The sequence below is a fragment of the Mobula birostris genome, chromosome 9, assembly GCF_030028105.1.
Source record: "Mobula birostris isolate sMobBir1 chromosome 9, sMobBir1.hap1, whole genome shotgun sequence".
NCBI classification, from domain to species: domain Eukaryota; kingdom Metazoa; phylum Chordata; class Chondrichthyes; order Myliobatiformes; family Myliobatidae; genus Mobula; species Mobula birostris.
In genome coordinates, this window is record NC_092378.1 from 9,902,979 (window position 1) to 9,927,228 (window position 24,250).

At 40.9% G+C, this 24,250-nt stretch overlaps 1 protein-coding gene across 3 annotated transcripts in view; it reads right to left on the reverse strand.

The window, feature by feature from the left end:
- The window catches only part of LOC140202529 (voltage-gated potassium channel KCNC2-like), a 196,684-nt gene that overhangs the window by 5,060 nt on the left and 167,374 nt on the right, over positions 1-24,250 (reverse strand). For all 3 annotated transcript variants that reach the window (XM_072267480.1, XM_072267479.1, XM_072267478.1), the window contains exon 2: positions 321-1,251. In XM_072267480.1, the coding sequence (XP_072123581.1) occupies positions 321-1,251 (931 nt within the window). The remainder of the gene's footprint in view (positions 1-320; positions 1,252-24,250) is intronic.

The window sequence follows — 24,250 nt, forward strand, 5'->3', positions numbered from 1 at the left end:
AAAAGTGGCATTTGGTCAATATCATGAAGTATAACAGGGACAGCTGAATAAACATTTGTTGCTTATCACTTGTGAATTTCTATTAGGAAGCTTTGATTGTGCTCAAATGAACAAGCTACCTTATTTTACAATTACACAATCCCATTATACAGACTCATATATCTTAACTTGCTCATGACAGAAATTAAAAAGTTAGAAAATATAACTTTTTAAATGGGCAGATATACACTAAAGTCAATGTTCAGCCACAGTGTGCATACCAGTCTAAATCCATAGCTTACCAGATTACGTATTTTCCATTCAGTGCAGGTGTGTCTTACCTGTTCTGTTGCACTCCATCTTATCCTTCCCAAAAGGACATGTGTCACTCTGAGTACTGTTGCAAGGTGTAGTCAGGTCAGTTTTGCAGTATGTTGGAGACCCTGCTTGAGGAGCTTGCATGATGTGCTTCTTTCTCTTTCTTGGAAGTTTTTGTTTTGCCATGGCCAGTGAATAGTACATTCCAAAATTATTGACAATAACAGGTACAGGCATCGCTATTGTGAGGACACCTGCAAGAGCACAGAGAGCTCCTACCAACATCCCTGACCATGTCTGAGGGTACATGTCTCCATATCCAAGTGTTGTCATCGTGACAACAGCCCACCAGAATCCAATAGGGATGTTTTTGAACTTGGTATGGTCACTGGCCGTTGGATCGTTGGGGTTCGCTCCTATTCGCTCAGCATAGTAAATCATAGTAGCAAATATCAACACACCCAGAGCCAAGAAAATGATTAAGAGTAGAAATTCATTTGTGCTTGCACGGAGAGTGTGTCCAAGCACTCTAAGTCCCACAAAGTGACGGGTCAGCTTGAAGATTCGAAGAATTCTGACAAACCTTACCACCCTGAGAAAGCCCAGTACATCCTTTGCAGCTTTTGAGGAGAGTCCACGGAGTCCCACTTCCAAGTAAAAGGGTAAAATTGCCACAAAGTCAATAATATTTAGAAGATTTTTGACAAATTCAAGTTTGTCAGGGCAGAATGTAACCCGGACTAAAAATTCAATAGTAAACCAGAATACACAGACTCCTTCAACATATGTTAGTGCCGGGTCTGTTTCAATCTCAAGGTGTTGGATTAATTGAGATGAATTCCCATTTTTTACACGCTCTGTTTTATTAACAATCTCGTTAAATGCCTCATGTGTCTCAAGGCAGAAGGTGGTGATAGAGACGAGGATGAACAATAACGATGCAAAGGCAATAAACTGAAAGAGAAAGTAAACATGCAATTATTGAAATTGGAAACAACAGTTTCAAGTGATTTGGTTGGTTACAATAAAACTTGTAGCAGACAAAAGAATTATTCAATTATTATTTACAGTAAATTAAAACTAGACTTGCAAAACAAATGCTTTACAATGGTTGGATTGAGTTGTTCTCCGATCTTGGCAATTTACTGGCAAACGTTTTGTTACCATGCGAGGAGACTTCGTCCATGCGCTGTTGATTGTGTTGTGCCGTCTGAATGCTTGGCATTTAAGTACTTATCAATCAGTTAAAGCTACCTCACCACTTTTTTTGCACTACTTATTTAATTTATATTTAATTAATATTTATACTTTAATTTAAGTTATTGAGTCCATTCTCATGTACGGATGCGAGACGTGGACACTCACCAAGACTATGTGAAAGTCTCTAGATGGTTGCTATACACGAATGTTCTGGATGGGTCTTGATGTGTGTTGGCAACAGCACATGACGAACGTCGAGCTCTATAACGACCTACTGATGCTCACCACTAAAATCGAGGCGAGAAGACTGCAACTAGCGGGGCACTGTTTATGCCACTCCGAGCTACCTGCCAGCCTAGTCATCATATGGGAGCCCAAGCACGGGAGGATGAACCCTGGGCGCCCTCCCAAGACTATGGTCAACACGCTCCCAGATGACAGCGGCGCGGCTAATGTAGATGAACTGAACACACTGATGAGGGAGAGGGAGAAGTGGAGAGTCCATCATCGTGCCTGACGCCGGCCCCCTAGGCCTGAGTCGACCTAGTAGTAGTAGTAGTAGTATTTAATTTAACTATTTAATATAAATACACTTATTGTAATTCACAGTTTTTCCTCTATTATTATGTATTACATTGTACAGCTGCCGCAAAAACCATAAGATATAGGAGCAGAATTAGGCGATTTAACCTATCGAGTCTGCTCTGTTATTTCACCATTGGCTGATTCAATTTTCCTCTCAGCCTAATCTTCTGCCTTCTCCCCATATCCCTTCATGTCTCTCTATTCTGAAGTTATGTCCTCTGGTCTTAGCCTCTCCCATCAAAGGAAATATCCTCTCCAAATCCACCTTATCAAGGACTTTCGCCATTCGATAGGTTTCAATGAGGTCACTCCTCATTTTTCTTAATTCTAGTCAGTACAGGCCCCAGAGCCATCAAGTGCTTTTCACATGACGCCATTCAATCCTGGAATCATTTTTGTGAATCTCCTTTGAACCCTCTCCAGTTTCAGCATATGCTTTCTAAGATAAGGTGCCCAAAACTGCTCAAGGCCTCACCAGTGCTTTATGAAGTCTCAACATTATATCCTTGCTTTAACAGTATATTCTAGTCCTCTTGAAGAAAATAATAACATCACACTTGCCTTCCTCACCACAGACTCAACCTGCAAATTAACCTTTAGGGAATCCTACACAAGAACTCCCAAATCCCTTTGCACCTCAGATTTTTGTATTTTCTCTCCATTTAGAAAATGGTCAACCCTTTCATTTCTTCTACCAAAGTGCATGACCATACAGTTCCTGACACTGTATTCCATCTGCCATTTCTTTGCCCATTCTCCAGATCTGTCTGAGTCCTTTTGTAGTCTCCCTACTTCCTCAGAATTACCTGCCCCTCCACTTATCTTCATATCGTCTGAAAACTTTGCAACAAAGCCATCGATTCCATCATTCAAATCATTGACATATAACGTAAAAAGAATCAGTCCCAACAAAGACCCCTGCAGAAACCACTAGTCCAAGACACCTGCCCCTCCACATATCTTCATTTCATTTGAAAACATTGCAACAAAGCCATCAATTCCATCAGCCAAATCATTGACATATAACATAAAAAGAATCAGTCCCAACAAAGACCCCTGTGGAACATCAGTAGTCAACGACAGCTAACCAGAAGAAGTTCCCTTTATTCCCACTCTTTGTTTCTTGCCAGTCAGCCACTGCTTTAACTATGCTAGAATTTTTCCTGTAATACAATGGACTTGTTAGCCTGTTAAGCAGCCTCCTTGCGGCTCCTTGTCAAAGGCCTTCTGAAAATCCAAGTACGCAACATCAATTGATTCTCCTTTGTCTATCCTGCTTGTTACTTCTTCAAAGAATTCCAACGGATTTCAAAGGCAAGATTTTCCCTTGAAGAAACCATGCCCACTATGGCCTATTTTATTATGTGATTCCAAGTACCCTGAGACCTCATTCTTAATAAGACAATAAATTTCATGACATATGCTGGTAATACATATACCTGATTCTGATTCTGATTCTAACATTTATCATCATGCTCCTGATGAGATTGGTTATATTACTGTAAATATGCAATGAAGCTGCTAACAGAATTGTTGCTGGCAAGTTGTTGCTGAGACCCTTGCTAAATTGCAAACCATGATTAATAAAGAGGCTGAAGTGAAGACAGTGATGAACCCCACCATACATGGCAGACAGCTCAATTGTTTTTCACTTCTGATGGGCTCAGGAAAACTTGGACATGGCAAGGTACCAGCATTAACTCATTGTTTTTACGAGGAACCATTCTTTACTAAACTTGCAATTGAAGCTTGCTTCAATTCAACCAGAGCAATGTATCTGGAACTCTGCTCTCCATTCCTCCTATGGCTTCCTTCACTTGTATCCCCTTCCTAGCAATCTGTCTGCAGTGAGTAACCACGTGAGAGTGTGCATGCTACAAATGACCTGGTCCTATACAACCACCTGTTTTGTCCACCTGTGTAAGAGTGGTAAGAGCTGTGTAAATGTTGTTGCCAATCCAAACTGACTGGGGTCTGCAAGTGAAGGAATTGAGGACCCAGTTGCATAAGAAAGTATTGAGAACTATGTCTTGAAGCTTATTGTTGTGTATTTAATATTTCATCAATATTTGAGTAACATTGTAAATATGTTTGATTAAGCATTCATTGTTGTTTAATTAATTAGCTACGAATATGCAAATGTACACATCATCAAACCACCATGTCATTCTTCATTTAAAGTAAAAATGAAGTTAGACATGTTATTCTCAGCTCTGTCTTTTTATTTTGATTAGTTTGAAGTTTTGGAGTTACAAACCATAACACTTATTGATTAGTTTCAGGATGATAGTATTGAATGCCTAGCAGAAGTCACTGAAGAGCATCCGGATGTATATGACTTTGCTGTGCAGATGCTCAAGGGCTGAGTGAAGTGCCAATGAAATGGCATCTGCTGTTGACCTATTGTGACAGTAAGCAAATTGTAGCGGATTCAATTTGCTTCTCAGGCAGGAATTGATATGCTTCATCACCAACCTCTCAAAGTACTTAATTACAGTTATATAAGTGCTTCTGGATGATAGTCAAAGAGACAGACTCCTATGTTCTTCTTAGGCACTGGTCTAGATGAAGCCTGCTCGAAGTGGGTGGTAACCTCAGATTGTTGACGTGAGAGGTTAAAGATATTGGTAAACACTCCAGTCAGTTGTCTGAACAGGTCTTAAATACACGGCCAGGTACCTCGTTTGGGTCGCATGCTTCACCCTCCTGAAGGGTGCTATCAGATCGGCCTCTGGGACTGAAATCACATGGCTGGAGGATTTCATGAAAGTCTTCATGGTTTGATGGTGAAAGCAAGCATAAAAGTTATTGAGTTCATCTGGAAGCCTTGTTGTCATCTATATTGCTTGGTTTCACTTTGTAGGAGGTGATAGCATTCAAGTCCTGACACAGCTGTTGAGAGACCTTGAGTGATTCAAATTTGGTCTGAAAATGCCAGTTTGCACATGAATTCCTTTGGAGCAGGAGTAATTTACAGTAAGCAATTAGTCTTCCAGCCAGAACATATTCGGGATGTGGGCGGGAACCTATGCAGTCACGGGGAGAAAGTACCAACTCCATAAAAGCAATTCTAGAGATCAGTATTTAATCTAAATTGCTGGGGTATGAGGCAGCAAGAGTATCTGTCGCGCTGCTGTGTAACCTTCATGCAAAGCCTTTGGTGAGCTGAAGATAATAAAGCATATTAATCAGGACCATCCCTTCAGCAAGCTCTGTGGTGATCTAACAATACCAAACTCACCAGATCAGAAGGGTGGTTTGACTTGTATTTGATAAATAGTGTTAGTTCTTGAACACATAGTGTCTATTACAGCTAGCCACTGGAAAAGCAGGAAAGTGCAAGTTATTTCAGAGAAGCTAGAGCAGGATTTGAGAAGAGGCACTCATGAGGTGAGGCTGTACCAGAGGTTCCTTGACAAAATACTCATTACCTCACCATCTCGTGATGCAGATGGTGCAGATGTTCCAATCTGGGGCAACAAACTACATACTTGGGAAACTCAGTGTGCCAAACAGTATGTGCAAAGGACCTGCTTTTGTGCCAAGGTAAGACCACCCTCAGAGTGGAAGCGCAACACCTTATATTCCGTCTGGGTTTCCTCCGACCTGATGGCATGAATAACAATTTCTCCTTCTGATGAACAAATTCCCCTTGCCTCACCTCCTCTATTCTCCTCTCTGACCTTTTACTTCTTCTCACCTGCCTTTTACTTACCACTGGGTCCCCTCCTCCTATGGTCCACTCTCCTCTCCTATCTGATTCTTTCTCCTCCAGCCCTTGATCTTTTCCTCCCACCTGGCTCTTCAGCTATCACCTCCCAGCAAGCTTCTTTCCCCTCCCTCTACCTTTCTATTCTGGCCTCTTCCCACTTCCTTCTCAGTCCTGAAATATCGACTGTTTCTATAGACGCTGTCTGACCTGCTGAGTTCCTCCAGTATGTGTGTGTTGCTTTGCATTTCCAGCATCTGCAGACTTTCTCATATATGTAAGGGGAATTGGACAGTTTATGTTTTGAGTCAAGATCTTTCCTTTGGTTCATTGGCTTTTGAGAAACTTAAATTTAGAGAGCTACAGTGTGGAAACAGTTCCTTTGGACCTTTGATTCTGTGCCAGTCATCAACCGATAATTTGCGATCATCTTACATGAATCCTATTTTTTAATTCTCCCCACATCTGAACTCTCCCCCTCCCCCCCCCCCCACTGATCTAGCATCCCTAACACACCTGAGGCACCACAATTAACCTATCAACCTGTCTTTGGGACGTGTGAAGAAACTGAGTACTGGAAGAAATCCACAAGGTGACAGTAGAACATGTAACCTCCAGAGAGTCAGCAGCTGAGAGTGGCATTGAATAAAAGACTCTGGTGCTGTAAGGCTGTGGCTCAAATAGCAGCACCAAAGGGCCACCCTGTCAAATGGTCTCACATGCTATTTAGGTGCTCAAAATCACTGGTAGTGGGAAACAAATGCTGGACTTGTCAATGAAGTCTTTATCTTGTTAATAAGCACCACTATCTAGATTTCAACCAGCTACTAACCTGTTGGATATACTCAACAGGTTGGCAGCCTCTGAGGAAGGAGGGAGTTAACAATCTGGGACAATCTCGTTGATTAAAGTGTCGAGGAAGATTGAAATCATCAAGGCAAGAGTAGAAGGCGAGCAATTGTTCACCCTCCACCTACCAACCTCTTCTTGCTGCCACTGGAGGTAGAAATCTATGGGTAACAGTTTCTCTCTCCCTTTCACTCTTTGCTCACAGAAAGAAGTCCCTGCATTTGAATAGTCTCTTTTTCCCTCAGTGCTGTGAAGGATGGTGCCTGGGTCTTAGGGAAGGTTTAATTGACATGGTTTGTGGATTAGACTCTGTACTTCACATTATAATATGCTTCTGGTTTCTGGTTCCTCGTTTTTATTGTTGCTATTTTGGACTATTTTGATCAGGGCAACCTGCAGATAATGAATGTCACAGCGCTAGATTTAACTGAACTGAGCTGAACTGAATAAGCACAGACTCCTTTCATTTTCTCTTTTATATTGTGTGTTTTTTTTCCCCCACTTTTTTTGCAGTTTGTGTGATTTGTGATTTTTTTTTGTGTTTTGGGGAAGGGATTGATGTTTTTCTTTGAAAGAGTTCTGTTTTCTTTCTTTTGTGATTGTAGGAAGACAAATCTCAGCATTGTATATTGCATACATGCTTTGATAATATATCTTGAATCTTAGAATCAGAAATATTAACTCTGTTTCTCTTTCCATCGATTATCTTTGTCCAATTTCCTTATGTTTCTCTAGTACCTGCAGTTTTATTTTTAATTTCACTAAGCTTTTGAACTGACTTTAAGCAGTACCTGAACTCCAAGAGCAAATAGACTGCTTTAGAACATCCTTCGTTTTATTGGCTGAACTAAATTATGCAAGGAAAAAGATGTCAGCTATCTGACAAACTTAGGTTGTCTGCAAATCATGATTTAAAAAAAAAAGCAGCCTGAAGCAAGGCTGTTTTCACTGCCAGCAGGCTTAGTAATAACTAAATGAAGTGTACATGGAAAGTCACGGAACAAGAGACACTCTCGGTGAAACAATTAACTGCAGCTAAATTTGATAAAGTGTTGTTGCATTTTAAAAATGACAATTGTTGATGAAATGTCAGGTATCTGTGGCAGGATATTGTATTGCTTACAAAAATATCTTTACAGAGGTGAAACTTTAAGAGAAAAGATGTTAAAACCACCCTCATAGTAAATGGATCAGACAGTACTGCTTCATTCAATGTTGCAGTTTTGATTTAGAGGTGAGCATTATTTAAATGTGAAATTACAACATGGTAGAGCAGATATGTTACATCAAAGTTAATAACATAATTCCATTCATCTTATTTATGTGCATCAGATGTCTTCAGACCCCAAAGAGGACAACAGCCTCGTCATGGTTTGGAGGCTTGCATGCCTCAATGACCCGGACTCCAATGGCTGGAGTCAAGGCTTAATGCCTTGGCTTTTGGTAGGGTCACCCATGCCAAACAGCTCAAATGGTACAGCCCAGACTAGGGGTATTCCACCAGTCCTCTAGGTTTGGGGGTTCAGCTCAGGACTAACAACCCTGACTGGTCAAACAAAATTGTTACAAAAACAACAATGAAGAATACTTCTATATCTGTGTGCAATGGTATTCCTGAGTCTCCACCCAGGACTTGCACGACTGACAGTAGTGAAAACAGAGAGGAAGCTACAGATACAATGAAGGAAGCTATGAATGCTGTCAGTGATGGAGGACATTCATTGATATCCTAACTGCCAGCAGTGTAATGGGCAAAAGAAGAAGAAAAAGATGTCTTCAGAGTTGAGAGTGACATCATTAGTCCACAAATGACCACACTTTGATGCCTGCTTAGTAAAACTGTGCAACAAGAACTGCATAAACCATGTATAAGAGAAAGGATCCAACCAGCCAGTCTGCAAGGACCACTGATTATCTGAAAGTTGGTTAGCATCTGACTTGCAGTCAAACTCTCTGAACTTGACAGGAAGTTAGAAATATGCGAAGATTTGTGGACTGAAATGTACCTTGTTGTTTGAAATATGGGAGATCTAAATGTAAGCATCCAGTATGACCAAGTTCAGGAGGAGAATGGCACAGAAATGAGGCCTCCTTACCAGAGGAGGTTAAAGGAGAATTGTGGAGAAAGGCTCTGGCCAGGATGGATAGTAATGTTCCTATCTCCACCATCACTTGCTGAGACTTTTAAAGGAAGCAGCATAAAGATACTGCAGTACAAGTGGTTGAAATTTGGCTCATAGTATACCCCCCAACTCACTAAAGAGCAAACCAGTTAGTTCCATTACCTCCTCTATCTCCGAAGTGCTCTTAAATTAATTTTCTCCAAACCCTTTTCTAATTTCATTCTGGAATCACTGTTTTCATCACTCATTCACTGAAGTATGAAGCTTGCACATTGAGCCTGTACCTCTCACCTGGAAGCATAAATACCTGAAAATATACCATTAGCAAATGAAAACCTTTTTTTGTTGCCTATCTAAATCTTTCATGAACTTGTACACTTCTAACAAATCTCTTCTCACCCTGCTCCTAACATACTTCGTTCTAAGGTCAGTCCCCACCTAACTTTTAGTTAAAATCCCTCATCCTGATATCAGTCTAATTCTCCTCTGCACCATCTCAAATACACTTGCATCTAGCCAATAGCATAATGACCACAGTGGGACATAATACACCAGTTATATCTAGCCAGGGCTTTTTAAAGTTCAATATATTTTCCCTGACTTTGTACTCAATACCACTATAATACCACTATTTATGAAGCTCATGTTTATCATTTGACATACTTACAATTTACACTGCCAATAAAAAGCACTCACCCCACTTGGAAGTTTTTATGTTTTATGGTTTTACAAAATTGAATCACAGTGGATTTAATTTGGCTTTTTTAAAACACTGATCAACAGAAGAAGACTCTTTCATGTCAAAGTGAAAACTGATCTCCGAAAAGTGATCTAAATTAATTGCAAATATAACACAAAATTATTGATTGCATAAGTATTCACCCCCCACCCCCCTCAAGTCAGTATTTAGTAGATGCACCTTTGGCAGCAATTACAGCCTTGAGTCTGTGTAGATAGATCCCTATCACTTTTTCACAGCTGGATCCTGCAATTTTTCCCCATTCTTCTCTACCAAACTGCTCAAGCTCTGTCAGATTGCATAGGGATCATGGGTGAACAGCCCTTTTCAAGTCCAGCCCACAACTTCTCAATTGGATTGAGGTCTGGACTCTGACTTGGGCACTTCCAGAAAATTAATTTTGTTGTTTTTAATCCATTCCTGTGTAGCTTTGACTTTATGCTTGGGGTCATTGTCTTGCTGGAAAACAAATCTTCTCCAAAGTCATAGTTCTCTTGCAGATTTTATTAGGTTTTCCTCCAGGATTTCCACATATTTTGCTGCATTCATTTTACCCTCTACCTTCACAAGCCTTCCAGAGCCTGCAGCAATGAAGCATCCCAACAGCATGATGCAGCCACCACCATGCTTCACAATAGAGATGGTGTGTTTTTGATGATGTACAGTGTTTGGCTTGTATTGCATTTAGTCTGATGGCCAAAAGCTCAATTCTGGTTTCATCAGACCATAGAACCTTCTTCCAGCTGACCTCTTAGTCTCCCACATGCTGTCTGGCAAACTCTAGCCAAGGTTTCACATGAGTTTTTTTTTCAACAGTGTCTTACTCTTTGCCACTGTACCATAAAGCTGCGACTGGTGAAGCACCCAGGCAACAGTTGTTGTATCTGCAGTCTCACCCATCTTAGCCGCAGAAGCTTGTAACTCCCCAGAGTTGTCATAAGTCTCTTGGTGGTCTTGCTCACTATCTCCCTTCTTGCACGGTCACTCAATTTGTGAGGATAGCCTGCTCTAGGCAGATTTACATCTGTGACATATTCTTTCCATTTCTTCATGATTGACTTAACTGTAGTCCAAGGGATATTAAGTGACTTAGAAATTTTCTTGTATCCATCTCCTGACTCATGCTTTTCAATAACCATTTTGCAAAGTTGTTTGGAGTGTTCTTTTGTCTTCATGGTGTAGTTTTTGCCAGGAGACTGATTCACCAGCAGTTACAGGGGTATTTTTAATACAATCAGCTGAAGTATCTTGGCTGGACAGGCGATCTCCATTTAACTAATTATGTGACTGCTAAAAGCAATTGGCTGCACCAGTGATGACTTGGTGTGTCATATTAAAGGGGCGAATACCTATGCAATCAATTATTTTGTGTTTTATATTTGTAATTGATTTAGATCACTTTGTAGAGATCTGTTTTCACTCTGACACAAAAGAGTCCTTTTCTTTTGTTCATTGTCAAAAGAGCCAAATTAAATCCATTGTGATTCAATGTTGTGAAGCAATAAAACACAAAAACTTCCAAAAGGGGAGAGATGAACCTCTTCTGGGGCTGGTGGGACCTGTACAAGAGAGACGGGTTACACTTGAACTACAAGGGAACCAATATCCTTTCAGGGAGGTTTGTTAGTGCTATTGGGGAGGCTTTAAACTAGATTTGCAGGGGAATGGGAACCAGAGTGCCAGAGCTGACAGTGGGGCTGGGGTGAAAATAAATGATGTTAAAAGTTCAAGCAAAGCCACAAATAGAAAGGTTGTGAGTGGTGGTAAAAGTCTTCTGAGGTGTATATATTTCAAAGCTATGAGTATTGCGGGGAAGGCGGATGAGTTGAGGGCGTGGATTGACATGTAGAATTATGACGTTATAGCAATTAGTGAAACTTGGCTACAGGAGGGGCAGGACTGGCAGCTTAGTATTCCAGGGTTCTGATGTTTCAGATATGATAGAGGTAGAGGAATAAAAGGTGGGGGGGGGGGGTAGCATTGCTTGTCAGGGAAAATGTTACAGCAGTGCTCAGGCAGGACAGATTAGAGGGCTTGTCTGCTGAGTCCTTATGGGTGGAGCTGAGAAACAGGAAAGGTATGGCCACATTAGTGGGGTTGTATTATAAACCACCCAATAGTCAGCGAGAATTGGAGGAGCAAATCTGCAGAGAGATAGCAGGCAACTGCAGGAAACATAAAGTTGTAGTGGTAGGGGATTTTAATTTTCCACATATTGATTGGGACTCCCATACTGTTAGGGGTTAGAGTTTGTAAAATGTCTTCAGGAAAGTTTTCTAAGTCAATATATAGAGGTACTAACGAGAAAGGACGCAATATTAGATCTCCTATTAGAAAATGAGTTAGGACAAGTGATGGAAATGTGTGTAGGGGAACACTTTGGTTCCAGTGATCATAACATCATTAGTTTCAACTTGATCATGGATAAAGATAGATCTGGTCCTAGGGTTGAGGTTCTAAACTGGAAGAAGGCCAAATTTGAAGAAATGAGAAAGAATCTAAAAAGCGTGGATTGAGACAGGTTGTTCTCTGGCAAGGATGTGATCGGTAAGTGGGAAGCCTTCAATGGAGAAATTTTGAGAGTGCAGAGCTTGTATGTTCCTGTCAGGATTAAAGGCAAGGTGAATAGGAATAAGGAACCTTGGTTCTCAAGGGATATTGCAACTCTGATAAAGAAGAAGAGAGAGTTGTATGACATGTATAGGAAACAGGGAGTAAATAAGGTGCTTAAGGAGTATCAAAAGTGCAAGCAGAGACTTAAGAAGGTAATCAGGAGGGCTAAAAGAAGACATGAGGTTGCCTTGGCAGTCGAAGTGAAGAATAATCCAAAGAGCTTTTACAGGTATATTAAAAGTGAAAAGATTGTAAGGGATAAAATTGGTCCTCTTAAAGATCAGAGTGGTCGGCTATGTGCGGAACCAAAAGAAATGGGGAGATCTTAAATGGTTTTTTTGCGTCTGTATTTACTAAGGAAACTGGCATGAAGTCTATGGAATTAAGGGAAACAAGTAGTGAGATCATAGAAACTGTACAGATTGAAAAGAAGGAGGTGTTTGCTATCTTGAGGCAAATTAAAGTGAATAAATCCCCAGGACCTGACAGGGTATTCCCTCGGACCTTGAAGGAGACAAGTGTTGAAATTTCAGGGGCCTTGGCAGATATATTTAAAATGTCGGTGTCTACGGGTGGGGTGCCGCAGGATTGGAGAATGGCTCATGTTGCTCCGTTGTTTAAAAAAGGATTGAAAAGTAATCTGGGAAATTATAGGCCGGTAAGTTTGACGTCAGTAGTGGGTAAGTTATTGGAGGGAGTACTAAGAGACAGAATCTACAAGCATTTGGATAGACAGGGACTTATTAGGGAGAGTCAACATGGCTTTGTGCGTGGTAGGTTATGTTTGACCAAACTATTGGAGTTTTTTGAGGAGGTTACCAGGAAAGTGGATGAAGGGAGGGCAGTGGATGTTGTCCACATGGACTTCAGCAAGGCCTTTGACAAGGTCCCGCATGGAAGGTTAGTTAGGAAAATTCATTCGCTAGGTATACATGGGGAGGTGGTAAATTGGATTAGACATTGGCTCAATGGAAGAAGCCAAAGAGTGGTAGTAGAGGATTGCTTCTCCGAGTGGAGGCCTGTGACTAGTGGTGTGTCACAGGGATCAGTGCTGGGTCCATTGTTATTTGTCATCTATATCAATGGTCTGGATGATAATGTGGTAAATTGGATCAGCAAATTTGCTGATGATACAAAGATTGGAGGTGTAGTAGACAGTGAGGAAGGTTTTCAGAGCCTGCAGAGGGATTTGGACCAGCTGAAAAAATGGGCTGAAAAATGGCAGATGGAGTTTAATACAGACAAGTGTGAGGTATTGCACTTTGGAAGGACAAACCAAGGTAGAATATACAGGGTTAATGGTAAGGCACTGAGGAGTGCAGTAGAACAGAGGGATCTGGGAATACAGATACAAAATTCCCTAAAAGTGGTGTCACAGGTAGATAGGGTCGTAAAGAGAGCTTTTGGTACATTGGCCTTTATTAATCAAAGTATTGAGTATAAGAGCTGGAATGTTATGATGAGGTTGTATAAGACATTGGTAAGGCTGAATCTGGAGTACTGTGTTCAGTTTTGGTCACCAAATTACAGGAAGGATATTAATAAGGTTGAAAGAGTGCAGAGAATGTTCACAAGGATGTTGCTGGGACTTGAGAAACTCAGTTACAGAGAAAGGTTGAATAGGTTAGGACTTTATTCCTTGGAGCGTAGAAGAATGAGGGGAGATTTGACAGAGGTATATAAAATTATGATGGGTATAGATAGAGTGAATACAAGCAGGTTTTTTCCACTGAGGCAAGGGGAGGACATGGGTTAAGGGTGAAGGAGGACAAGTTTAAAGGGAACATGGGGGGGGCGGTGTGCTTCTTCACACAGAGAGTGGTGGGAGTGTGGAATGAGCTGCCAGACAAGGTGGTAAATGCAGGTTCTTTTTTAACATTTAAGAATAAATTGGACAGATATATGGATGGGAGGTGTATGGAGGGATATGGTCCATGTGCAGGTCAGTAGGACTAGGCAGAAAATAGTTTGGCATAGCCAAGAAGGTCCAAAAGGCCTGTTTCTGTGCTGTAGTTTTTCTATGGTTTCTATGGAATACCTTTTATATGCCATGCATACCCTGAATATGTCCTACCAACTTCAAAGACCTACATATGAGTCCTTTACGGTCTCCGCTTCAGCATTTTCTTCAGAACCACGACCATGTTGTTTCTCTCTGTTCAGCTACAAAAATATATCACCTCAAACTTCATATTACATTCTATATGCCAACTGCCTGCCTATCTGCCATCCTATCTATGTCTTCTTTTAGCCAATTAGCTTCATTCTCAATGTTTGTCACACTTACTCATTTGGTCCAAATTGTGAAAAATTGTATGGCATTGAATATTCATTAGTGGATATAAACATGGATCCCAGCAGTGACCTTTGCAGAACATCGCCATCTAAGACCCTCCATGCTAGAAGGCAACCACGAGCAGAGCATGCTCTTTTCTCCTTTTGAACCAAATTTTAATCCAAGCTGACACAAGCCTTCTACTTCATAACCTCAGTGCTGCAAAACCCAACACTTTATATAGTACGTTGTCAAACACTTGCTTAAAAATGCACACAGATGATACTCCTTCACCAACCTGCTCTGTTACTACAGTAAAAAAAAATTCATTAGGTTAGTCAAGCATGACACATCTTTTTAAAAATTTGTGCAGGTTCTCCTTAATTAATTTAAATTTTTAAATGTATTTTCTATTTATTTTTCTAATTAGTGTTTCTAAAACCTTAAATGAAACTGTGTGCTTAGTAGGTATTGGAATGACCTTGAACTCTCCTTTGCACAAGGGAATGACATTTGCCATTGCTCATTCTCTGGTACTCCCTTCAGAAACAGAGATGATTGAAGATAATGTTAAGGCCTTTAATGCCACTTCAAGGCACCCACATTTCTCCTAACAACTTGAGATCAGAATCAGAATCCGGTTTAATATCACTGGCATTCAGTACATCGTGAAATTCGTTAACTTTGCAGCAGCAACATGATAACAGAAGGAAAACAAACTGTGACTTACAGTAAGTACTATATATATTTGCTAAATTAAATGAGTAGTGCAAAAATAGAAATAAAAAAAGTAATGAGATATTGTTCAATGTCCGTTCAGAAATTGGATGGCAGAGGTGAAGAAGCTGTTCCTGAATCACTCAGTGTGTGTGTGCCTTTAGGCTTTTGTATCTCCTCCCTGATGGCAGCAATGCAAACAGGGCATGTCCTGGGTGGTGAGGTCCTTAATGATGGGCACCACTTTTCTGAAGCACCACTCCTTGAAGATGTCCTGGATATTACCAAGGCTGATGTCCATGATGGAGCTGACTAATTTTACAACTCTCTGCAGTTTACATCGATCCTGTGCAGTACCCCCTCATACCAGAGAGTGATGCAGCTGGTTAGAATGCTCTTCACGGTACATCTGTAGAAATTTGCGAGTATTTTAGGTGACATACCAAATCTCCTCATATTGCTAATGAAATATAGCCACTGTCTTGTCTTCTTTATAGTTACATCAATAAGTTAGGTCCAGGCAAGGTCCTCAGAGATGTTGACACCCAGGAACTTGAAATTGCTCACTCCCTCCACTTCTGATCCCTCTATGAGGATTGGTTTGTGTTCCTTCAGTTTACCTTTTCTGAAATTCACAATCAGTTCTTTGGTCTTACTGATGCCGGGCGCAAGCTCATTGCTGCAACACCATTCAAATAGCTGGTATATGTCGCTCATCTACGCTCTCTTGTTACCATCTGAAATTCTGCCAACAATAGTTGTACCGTCAGCAAATTTATAGTTGGCATTGGAGCTGTGCATAGCCAGACAGTCATGGGTATAGTGAGAGTAGAGCAGTGGGCTAAGCCCACTGCTTAGATTGCAAGATACAAGCAATCTTAGCCAAGTGTCCTTTCTATTTTAAGTACAGTATATCTTTACCCTTGGCATCAGGGAGGCAACACAATGGATGGGTCTGATGGTGGTGGTTACAGGAATGCCCATCTATGCCTCTAACTGAGGACCTGGCCAAAACAACTACACTCTATTTTTCCATTTCCCCTCTGCAATTTCTTGCCTTTTAGTAACATGCCCTTCAAGATATAGTGAGGCCCGACAGTATCTGAGGCCGAGTAGCAGTCTCAGAGTGATATATACCTGAAGATTCTTGCATTTCTTGTCTCTTCCAGATGGGCATCCATTCACGCATTGAACTTTCTCTACCTAAATGAGTGGCTGCTTTCTGTAACATACTGTCTAGAAAGTTCTCAGCTTCCCTGCCTCTAGCCAATCTTTTAACTCTTCAAAGCCCTAATCTTATGCTCATTCATGTGACGACATCTCTCTCCACATGGGTTTAATGTTCTCTTGAGCTCCCCAATAGAATGTAAGCTATTGTGAAATTCCCACATAGTGCATGGACTGCACACAACAGGTCTCATCTGCACATCAAAGAGCTAAAGAAATCTCTATTCCCTTGTTTAGAATTCAGTTTGAATATTACCTACACTGTAATTTTTAGCTGATCACTATTTAGCACCAACTCAAAGCCCTTAGCATTGTCAAGGCACCCTTCTATCCATCCAACAAAATCTTTGACCCTCTACCATCAAGCAGGGGTGCCGTAGTTTCAGGTAAGGAAAGTTAGGATGGAAAACAGCTTCTTCTCCCAGGTCGTAACCCATGTCACCTATACTATAAAGCACTGTGCTAACCACTATGCTACCGTTCAGCTCAGAAAGGTACATGAAATTGTAAGAGGCATAGGTAGGGTAGATAGTCAGAATCCTTTTTTCCCCATGACAGGGAGGACATAAATGAGAGGAAGGAATTTTAAAGTGGATATGGAAAGAATTTTAAAGTGGATTTGGCAGAAAATTCTTTATACAGAGGGTGTTTGGTATTTAGAATGTGTTGCCAGAGGAGGTGGTGGAAACAGATACAATCATAACCTTTAATGTATTTGAAGGAGAGCTTCCATCCTGCTGTTATAAAGCAACATACAGTTTATTTCAATACATGTGACAAGAATAAACCAAATGTCCATTACCAATTTCAACAGGTACTTGAACAGACATGAAAAAGTTTGCAGATGCAGGAAATCCAAAGCAATGCACACAAAATGCTGGAGGAACTCAGCAGGTCAGGCAGCATCTATGGAAAACAGTAAACAGTCAACATTCTGGGCCGGGACCTTCCTTTAGGACTGGAAAGCAAGGGGGAAGTTGCCAGAACAAAAAGGTGGGTGGAGGGGAGGGAGGATAGCTAAAAGGTGATAGGTGAAGCCAGATGGGTGAAGCCTATGGTCCACGCTCCTCTCCTATCAGACTGCTTCCTCTCTGGAGAAGGAGAAGGAGGAGGGGATAGGCAGGTGAGAGGTGGTAAGAAGTCAGAGTGCGGAAGAGAAGAGGGGAGGGGGAGGGACTTTTTTTTAAATCAGAAGGAGAAGTCAATATTCGTGCCATCAGGTTGGAGGCTATCCAGACATATCCAGACATCCTACAATAGGGCCAAGCATATTGATGCAATTAAAAAGAAAGCATGACAGCAATGGTCTTTCATTGAGATTTGGTATGTCAAAAAAAAACTTGCAAATCTCTACAGATGTATGGTGGAGAGCATTCTAATTGGCTGCATCACAGTCTGGGATGGAGGGGCTACTGCACAGGATCGAAATTAGCTGCAGAGAGTTAGCTTCACCATGGGCACTAGCCTTTGTAGTGTCCAGGACATCTTCAAAGAGCGATGGCTCAAAAAGGTTGCATCTATCATTAAGGACCCACGTCACACAGGTCATGCATTGTTCTCATTGCTACCGTCAGGAAAGAGGTACAAAACCCTGAAGGCTTTGTCTGCCATGACTGGATATGTACAGAGCTTAAGTGATATCGATATTTTAGTCACTACAATAGAGACTAGAATTCTTTCTAATGTGCACTACTTTACCATGATTCTTATAATACTTTTGTCACACTTCTGTCATATTTTGGATTATCAATTTTGAAGTTGCATGTTGGGGATATTTTGGTCTATAACTGTCTCCATAGAAGCAGTTCTGGTTTGATAACCAATTTGGTTGAGTTTCTACAAGATTGACATACAACATAAACAATGGGTATTCTCCACTCCTCATCTCCTCTATCTTAGTGTCGTTCCATCAGCTATGTGATTTTTGTTCAGACAAGTTTCCTATTCACTTTCAAGTCCCATTCGCAACTATGAGCAGCCTTTATGAGAAGCTTTAGCAATACTTTTCAGATCTCCTATTAGAACCAAGAACTAGAGGGCAGAGATTTATGGTGAGAGGAATGAAGTTTAATTGAACCTGAGGAGGAATGTTTTCACCCAAAGTATATGGAGCGAGCTGCCAGAGCAAGCAGTTGAGGCAGGTGCAATAACAGCATTTAAGTGACACTTAGAGAGGCAAATGGGCAGGGAAAGTTTATACCAGGGGTTCCTAACCTTTTTTATGCCATGGACCAATACCATTAAACAAAGGTCTGTTGACCCCATGTTGTGAACCCCTGGTTTAAAGGGATGTGGTCCTAGTGCAGGTAAATGAGATTAGCTGAGGTGGGAATCTTGGTCAGCAGGCTTCCCTACCAAACAATAACAGAAACTGAAACTACAGTTATCTCGAGTTTGGACCAAATACTAAAGTAGAAAAACCCCCTCATTCCTTTACTACCTTGTAATGCAAGTACAATAATCAGTCATTGGTTAAATGAGGAAAACATCACAAAGGACCTTAGAAATCTGCTATCAGTTTGTGGAATCAGATGTTGTCAGCTGGGAAATTCTCAGTAGGTCTATAATTAGCCACATATGGTAGCTGGAAGGAAAAGGCTGATGAGATGGGCTGAGATATAAATATTCCAGAATGAACAAACAGGGGGAAAGAGTTGTAAGATTTTTCAATAAATCACACAAAACAATAGTTAAATTACTTTACAGAGAACATCACGAATTTGTATTCCACGGAGCGTGTCAATTATTTTACAATATGAAAGCTGTAATGAGCTAGGCATAGAGCAAATTAACAATATATAAGCAAATTTAATGGGACCATTGGGCATTGCCATATATAACTTGAAGAAGCTAAGCTTGGCTGAATAGCAGAATGCAGCTCTACAACCAGCATTATAACTGGTCTGCATATTAATAGGTCTAAGTCTCAGTCTGAGGAATTTGAACATGCTTTGCTCATTTCTCAATCACGAAGTGGCAAACTAAGCCTTCAATATGGTGACTATAAGCACAAGCAGAAGAGGCGTTGAGGACAACAAAGGTACAGTGCTTTTAATCATTCAGTACATGTATGTGTCTCCATGAATAATATATGTGTGACTAATAATCTCCCCTAAAACAGATAGACATGAATTTCTGCATATTTCTAGGCAGCCAGAAAGTGGGATTTGGCTTGCTATTAACAGCATTAAATACTTATTGAAGCAAATAGGGAACCAAATCCCTATCTACAAATTTGCTGATGATACAACCATTGTTAGCAAAACCACATATAGTGATGAGAGGGTGTACAGGAGCGAGATATACCAGCTAGTTGAGTGGTGTCGCAGCAATAACCTTGCACTCAACGTCAGTAAGACCGAAGAGATGATTGTGGACTCCAGAAAGGGTAAGACAAGCAAACACACACCAGTCCTCATAGAGGGATCAGAAGTGGAAAGAGTGACCAATTTCAAATTCTGGGGTGTCAATATCCCTGAGAACCTCACCCGAACACAACATATTGATGCAACTATAAAAAAGAAAAGACAGTGGCTATATTAGGAGTTTGATGAAATTTGATATGTCACCAAAACATTCATAAATTTCCACAGATCTACCGAGGATTGCGTTTTAACTGCCTACATCACTGTCTGGTTGGGGGGTGTTCTGCACAGGGACAAAATGAGCTGCAGAGAGTTGTAAAATTATTGACCTCCATTATGGGCACTAGCTTCAGTAGTACCCAGAACATCTTCAAGGAGCAGTGCCTCAGAAAGGTGGCATCCATCATTAAGGACCCCCATCACCCAGGACATACCCTGTTCTCATTGTTACCATCAGGAAGGAGGTATGGAAGCCTGAAGGCACAGACTCAACCATTCAGGAACAGCTTTTTCTCCTCTGCTATCTGATTTCTGAATGATCACTGAACCCATGAACACTACCTCACTATTTTATTATTTCTTTTTTCACTACTTAATTTAACTGTTCCAATATATACAGCTTTTTTTCTCTCTTGTTATGCATTGCATTGTACTGCTGCTGCAAAGTTAACAAATTTCATGACATACGCTGGTGATATTAAACCTGATTCTGATTCTGTTTTCGTGTTATACTCCCAATGTAAGACTTTTTCCCTCTGCCAACCTGACCAGCTACATTCAGGGAAAGCAGATGTGCTTGCAGTCTAACAGGTAAAAAAAAAATGGTGCCAAGTTTGCAAGCATCCCAACAGTGAGATTTTGTTATACTGTACTGGAATCTGTTTGTCATGATCAGATTCTTCTTATAATCAAATTTCAACTTTCCAAAGCCATTCTGCAATGGTGCTGCAAGCTACCTCAACAATCAGCTCAATTTGTTTATCCTGGCCAAGTTATTGCCAAATTTTTATCACCACCCTTGTAGCATCCTTAATCTGTATAAATAACAATGCTAAAAGGCAGCCCATTATGCTTCACTATGTCTTAAAAGCTAAAGCACAAAAAATCCTGATGATAGTTTAGTACTTAGCAACACTTAAGATTGATTTCCAGTGTTCAATCCAGAATACTGCTAGATTTTAAACCTATGAATGGGAAAAAAAAACAACTGATTTTTGAGGGAGTGGATGTGTCGGATGGATAAGTTAATCAGCTGATTAAAAGGCCTTTGAGCTCTAAGAGCACCACAGTATTTCTGAACATGATTCTCCCACTTGCCGGCTGTAACTTTGCTGCAGGAATCGCAGAAAACCTAGTCAGTAATCAGAATCAGAAACAGATTTAATATTAGCATAGAACAAAGAAATTTACAGCACATTACAGGCCCTTCGGCCCACAAGGTTATGCTGACCATGTAACCTACTCTAGGAACTGCCTAGAATTACCTTACCGCATAGCCCTCTATTTTTCTAAGCTCCATGGACCTATCTAAGAGTCTCTTAAAAGATCCTATTGTATCCACCTCTACCACCTTCGCTGACAGTACATTCCACACAACCACCACTCTCTGTGTAAGAAAACTTACCTCTGACATCCTCCTTGTACCTACTTCCAAGCACCTTAAACCAATGCACTCTCGAGTTGGCCATTTCAGCCCTGGGAAAAAGCCTTTGGCTATCCACACAATCATTATCTTATACACCTCTATCAGGTCACCTTTCATCCTCCGTCGCTCCAAGGAGAAAAGGTCGAGTTCACTCAACTGATTCTCATAAGGCATGCTCTCCAATCCAGGCAATATCTCCTCTGCATTCTCCATAGTATCTACATTCCTCCTGTACAGAGGTGACCAGAATTGAACACAGTACTCCAAGTGGAATCTAACTAAGTTTTTTACTCAGAGAGTGGTTGGTGCGTGGAATGCACTGCCTGAGTCAGTGGTGCAGGCAGATACACTAGTGAAGTTTAAGAGACTACTAGACAGGTATATGGAGGAATTTAAGGTGGGGGCTTATATGGGAGGCAGGGTTTGAGGGTTGGCACAACATTGTGGGCAGAAGGGCCTGTACTGTGCTGTACTATTCTATGTTCTAAGTCTTATATAGCTTTATCATTACCTCACGGCTCTCGAACTCAATCCCATGGTTGATGAAGGCCATCAGACCATATGCCTTCTTAACAACACTGTCAACCTGCGCAGCAGCTTGAATGTCCTCTGGCATGGACCCCAAGATCTCGCTGATCCTTCACACTGCCAGGAGTCTTACCATTAATACTATATTCTGTTTTCAAATTTGACCTACCGAAATGAATCATTTCACACTTACCTGGGTTGAGCTCCATCTGCCACTTCTCAGCCCATTTCTGCATCCTATCAATGTCCCGCTGTAACCTCTGACAACCCTCCAGACTACCCACAATACCCCTAACTTTTGTGTCATCAGCCAACTTACTAACCCACCCTCATCCAGGTCATTAATAAAAATCTCAGAGAGAAGAGGTCCAAGAACAGATCCCCATGGAACACCAATGGTCATCATCCTCCATGCAGAATACATACCACCTACAACCATCCTTTGTCTTCTGTGGGCAAGCCAATTCTGGATCCACAAAGCAAGGTCTCCTTAGATCTCATGCCTCCTTACTTTCTGAAGGAATCTTGCATGGAGAACCTTGTCAAATACCTTACTGAAATCCATATACACTACATCCACTGCTCCACCTTCATCAATGAGTTTTGTAACACATTGCCGGCATATGTTGTGAAAATTGTTATCTTTGTGGCAGCAGAAGAAAATGTCAACTACAGTAACTGCGCATTGCCTAACTAAGGTATTCACCCCACTTGGAAATGTTCATGTTTTATTGTTTTACAACATTGAATCACAGAGGATTTAATTTGGCTTTTTCGACACCGATCAACAGGAAAAGACTCTTTTGTGTCAAAGTGAAAATTGATCCCTGTGAAAAGATCTAAATTAATTTCAAATACAAAATGCAAGTATTCACCCCTTTAACATGACACACCAAATCATCATTGATGCAGTCGACTGGATTTAGAAGTCACATAATTAGTTAAATGAAGATTAGCATGTGCATTCAAGATGTTTCAATTGATTATAGTAAAAATACCCCTGTATCTGGAAGGTCCAACTGCTGGTGAGTCAGTATCCCGGCAAAAACTACACCATGAAGACAAAAGAACACCTCAAGCAACTTTGTGAAAATGTTACTGAAAAACACAAGTCAGGAGATGGATACAAGAAAATCTCCAAGTCACTGAATATCTCTCGGAGTACAGTTAAGTCAAACATCAAGAAATGGAAGAATATGGCACAGCTGTAAATCTGCCTAGAACAGACAGTCCTCAAAACTGAGTGACTGTGAAAGAAGGAGACTAGTAAGAGAGGCCAGCAAGAGACCCATGACAACTCGGAAGGAGTTACAAGCTTCAGCAGCTGAGATGGGAGGCACTGCATATACAACTGTTGCCCGAGTGTTTTATCAGTTGCAGCTTTATGGGAGAGTGGAAAAGTCAAAGCCACAGTTGAAAAAAAAACTCACATGAAATCCCAGGTAGAGTTTGCCAGAAGGCAAGTGGGAGACTCTAAATTCAGCAGGATAAAGGTTCTATCGCCTGATGAAACAAAATTGAGCTTTTTGGCCATAGGAGTAAATGCTATGTTTGGCATAAGCCAAACACCGCATGTCAACAAAAACACACCATCCCTATCGTAGCTGCATCATGCTATGGAGATGCTTCACTGCAGTAGGCCCTGAAAGGCTTATGAAGGTAGAGGGTAAAATGAATGCAGCAAAATACATGGAAATCTTAGAGTAAAACCTGATAGAGTCTGCAAGAGAACTGTAACTTGGGAGAAGATTTGTCTTCCAGCAAGATGATGACCCCAAGCATAAAGCCAAAGCTACACAGGAATAGCTTAAAAACAACAAAGTTAATGTCCTGGAGTGGCCAAGTCAGTGTCCAGAACGCAATCGAATTGAGAATTTGTGGCTGGACTTGAAAAGAGATGTTCACTCAGGATACCCCTGCAATCAAACAGAGCTTGTGCAGTTTTGTAAAAAAGAATGGGGAAAAATTATAGTGTCCAGATGTACAAAGCTGATAGAGACCTATCGACACACAGACTCAAGGCTATAATTGCTGCCAAAGGTGCACCTACTAAATACTGACATGAAGGGGTGAATACTTAGGAAATCAATAATTTTGTTTGATATTTGCAATTAATTTAGCTCACTTTGTAGAGATCTGTTTTCACTTTGACACAAAAGAGTCTTTTTCTGTTGACCAGCGTCAAAAAAGCCAGATTAAATCCACTTTTTATAGGCACTGTATGAGGTGAGCTGAAGGCTTCCTTTGGTCAGAGATGACCATGGATATTGCCTTTATCTGTGTAGATACACAAGCCCAGGCAGTATGATATGGAGAGCAACCTGTTGCCCATGTAGTAAGTTCCCCCTCGCCACACATTTGATGAACCCAAAGGAATG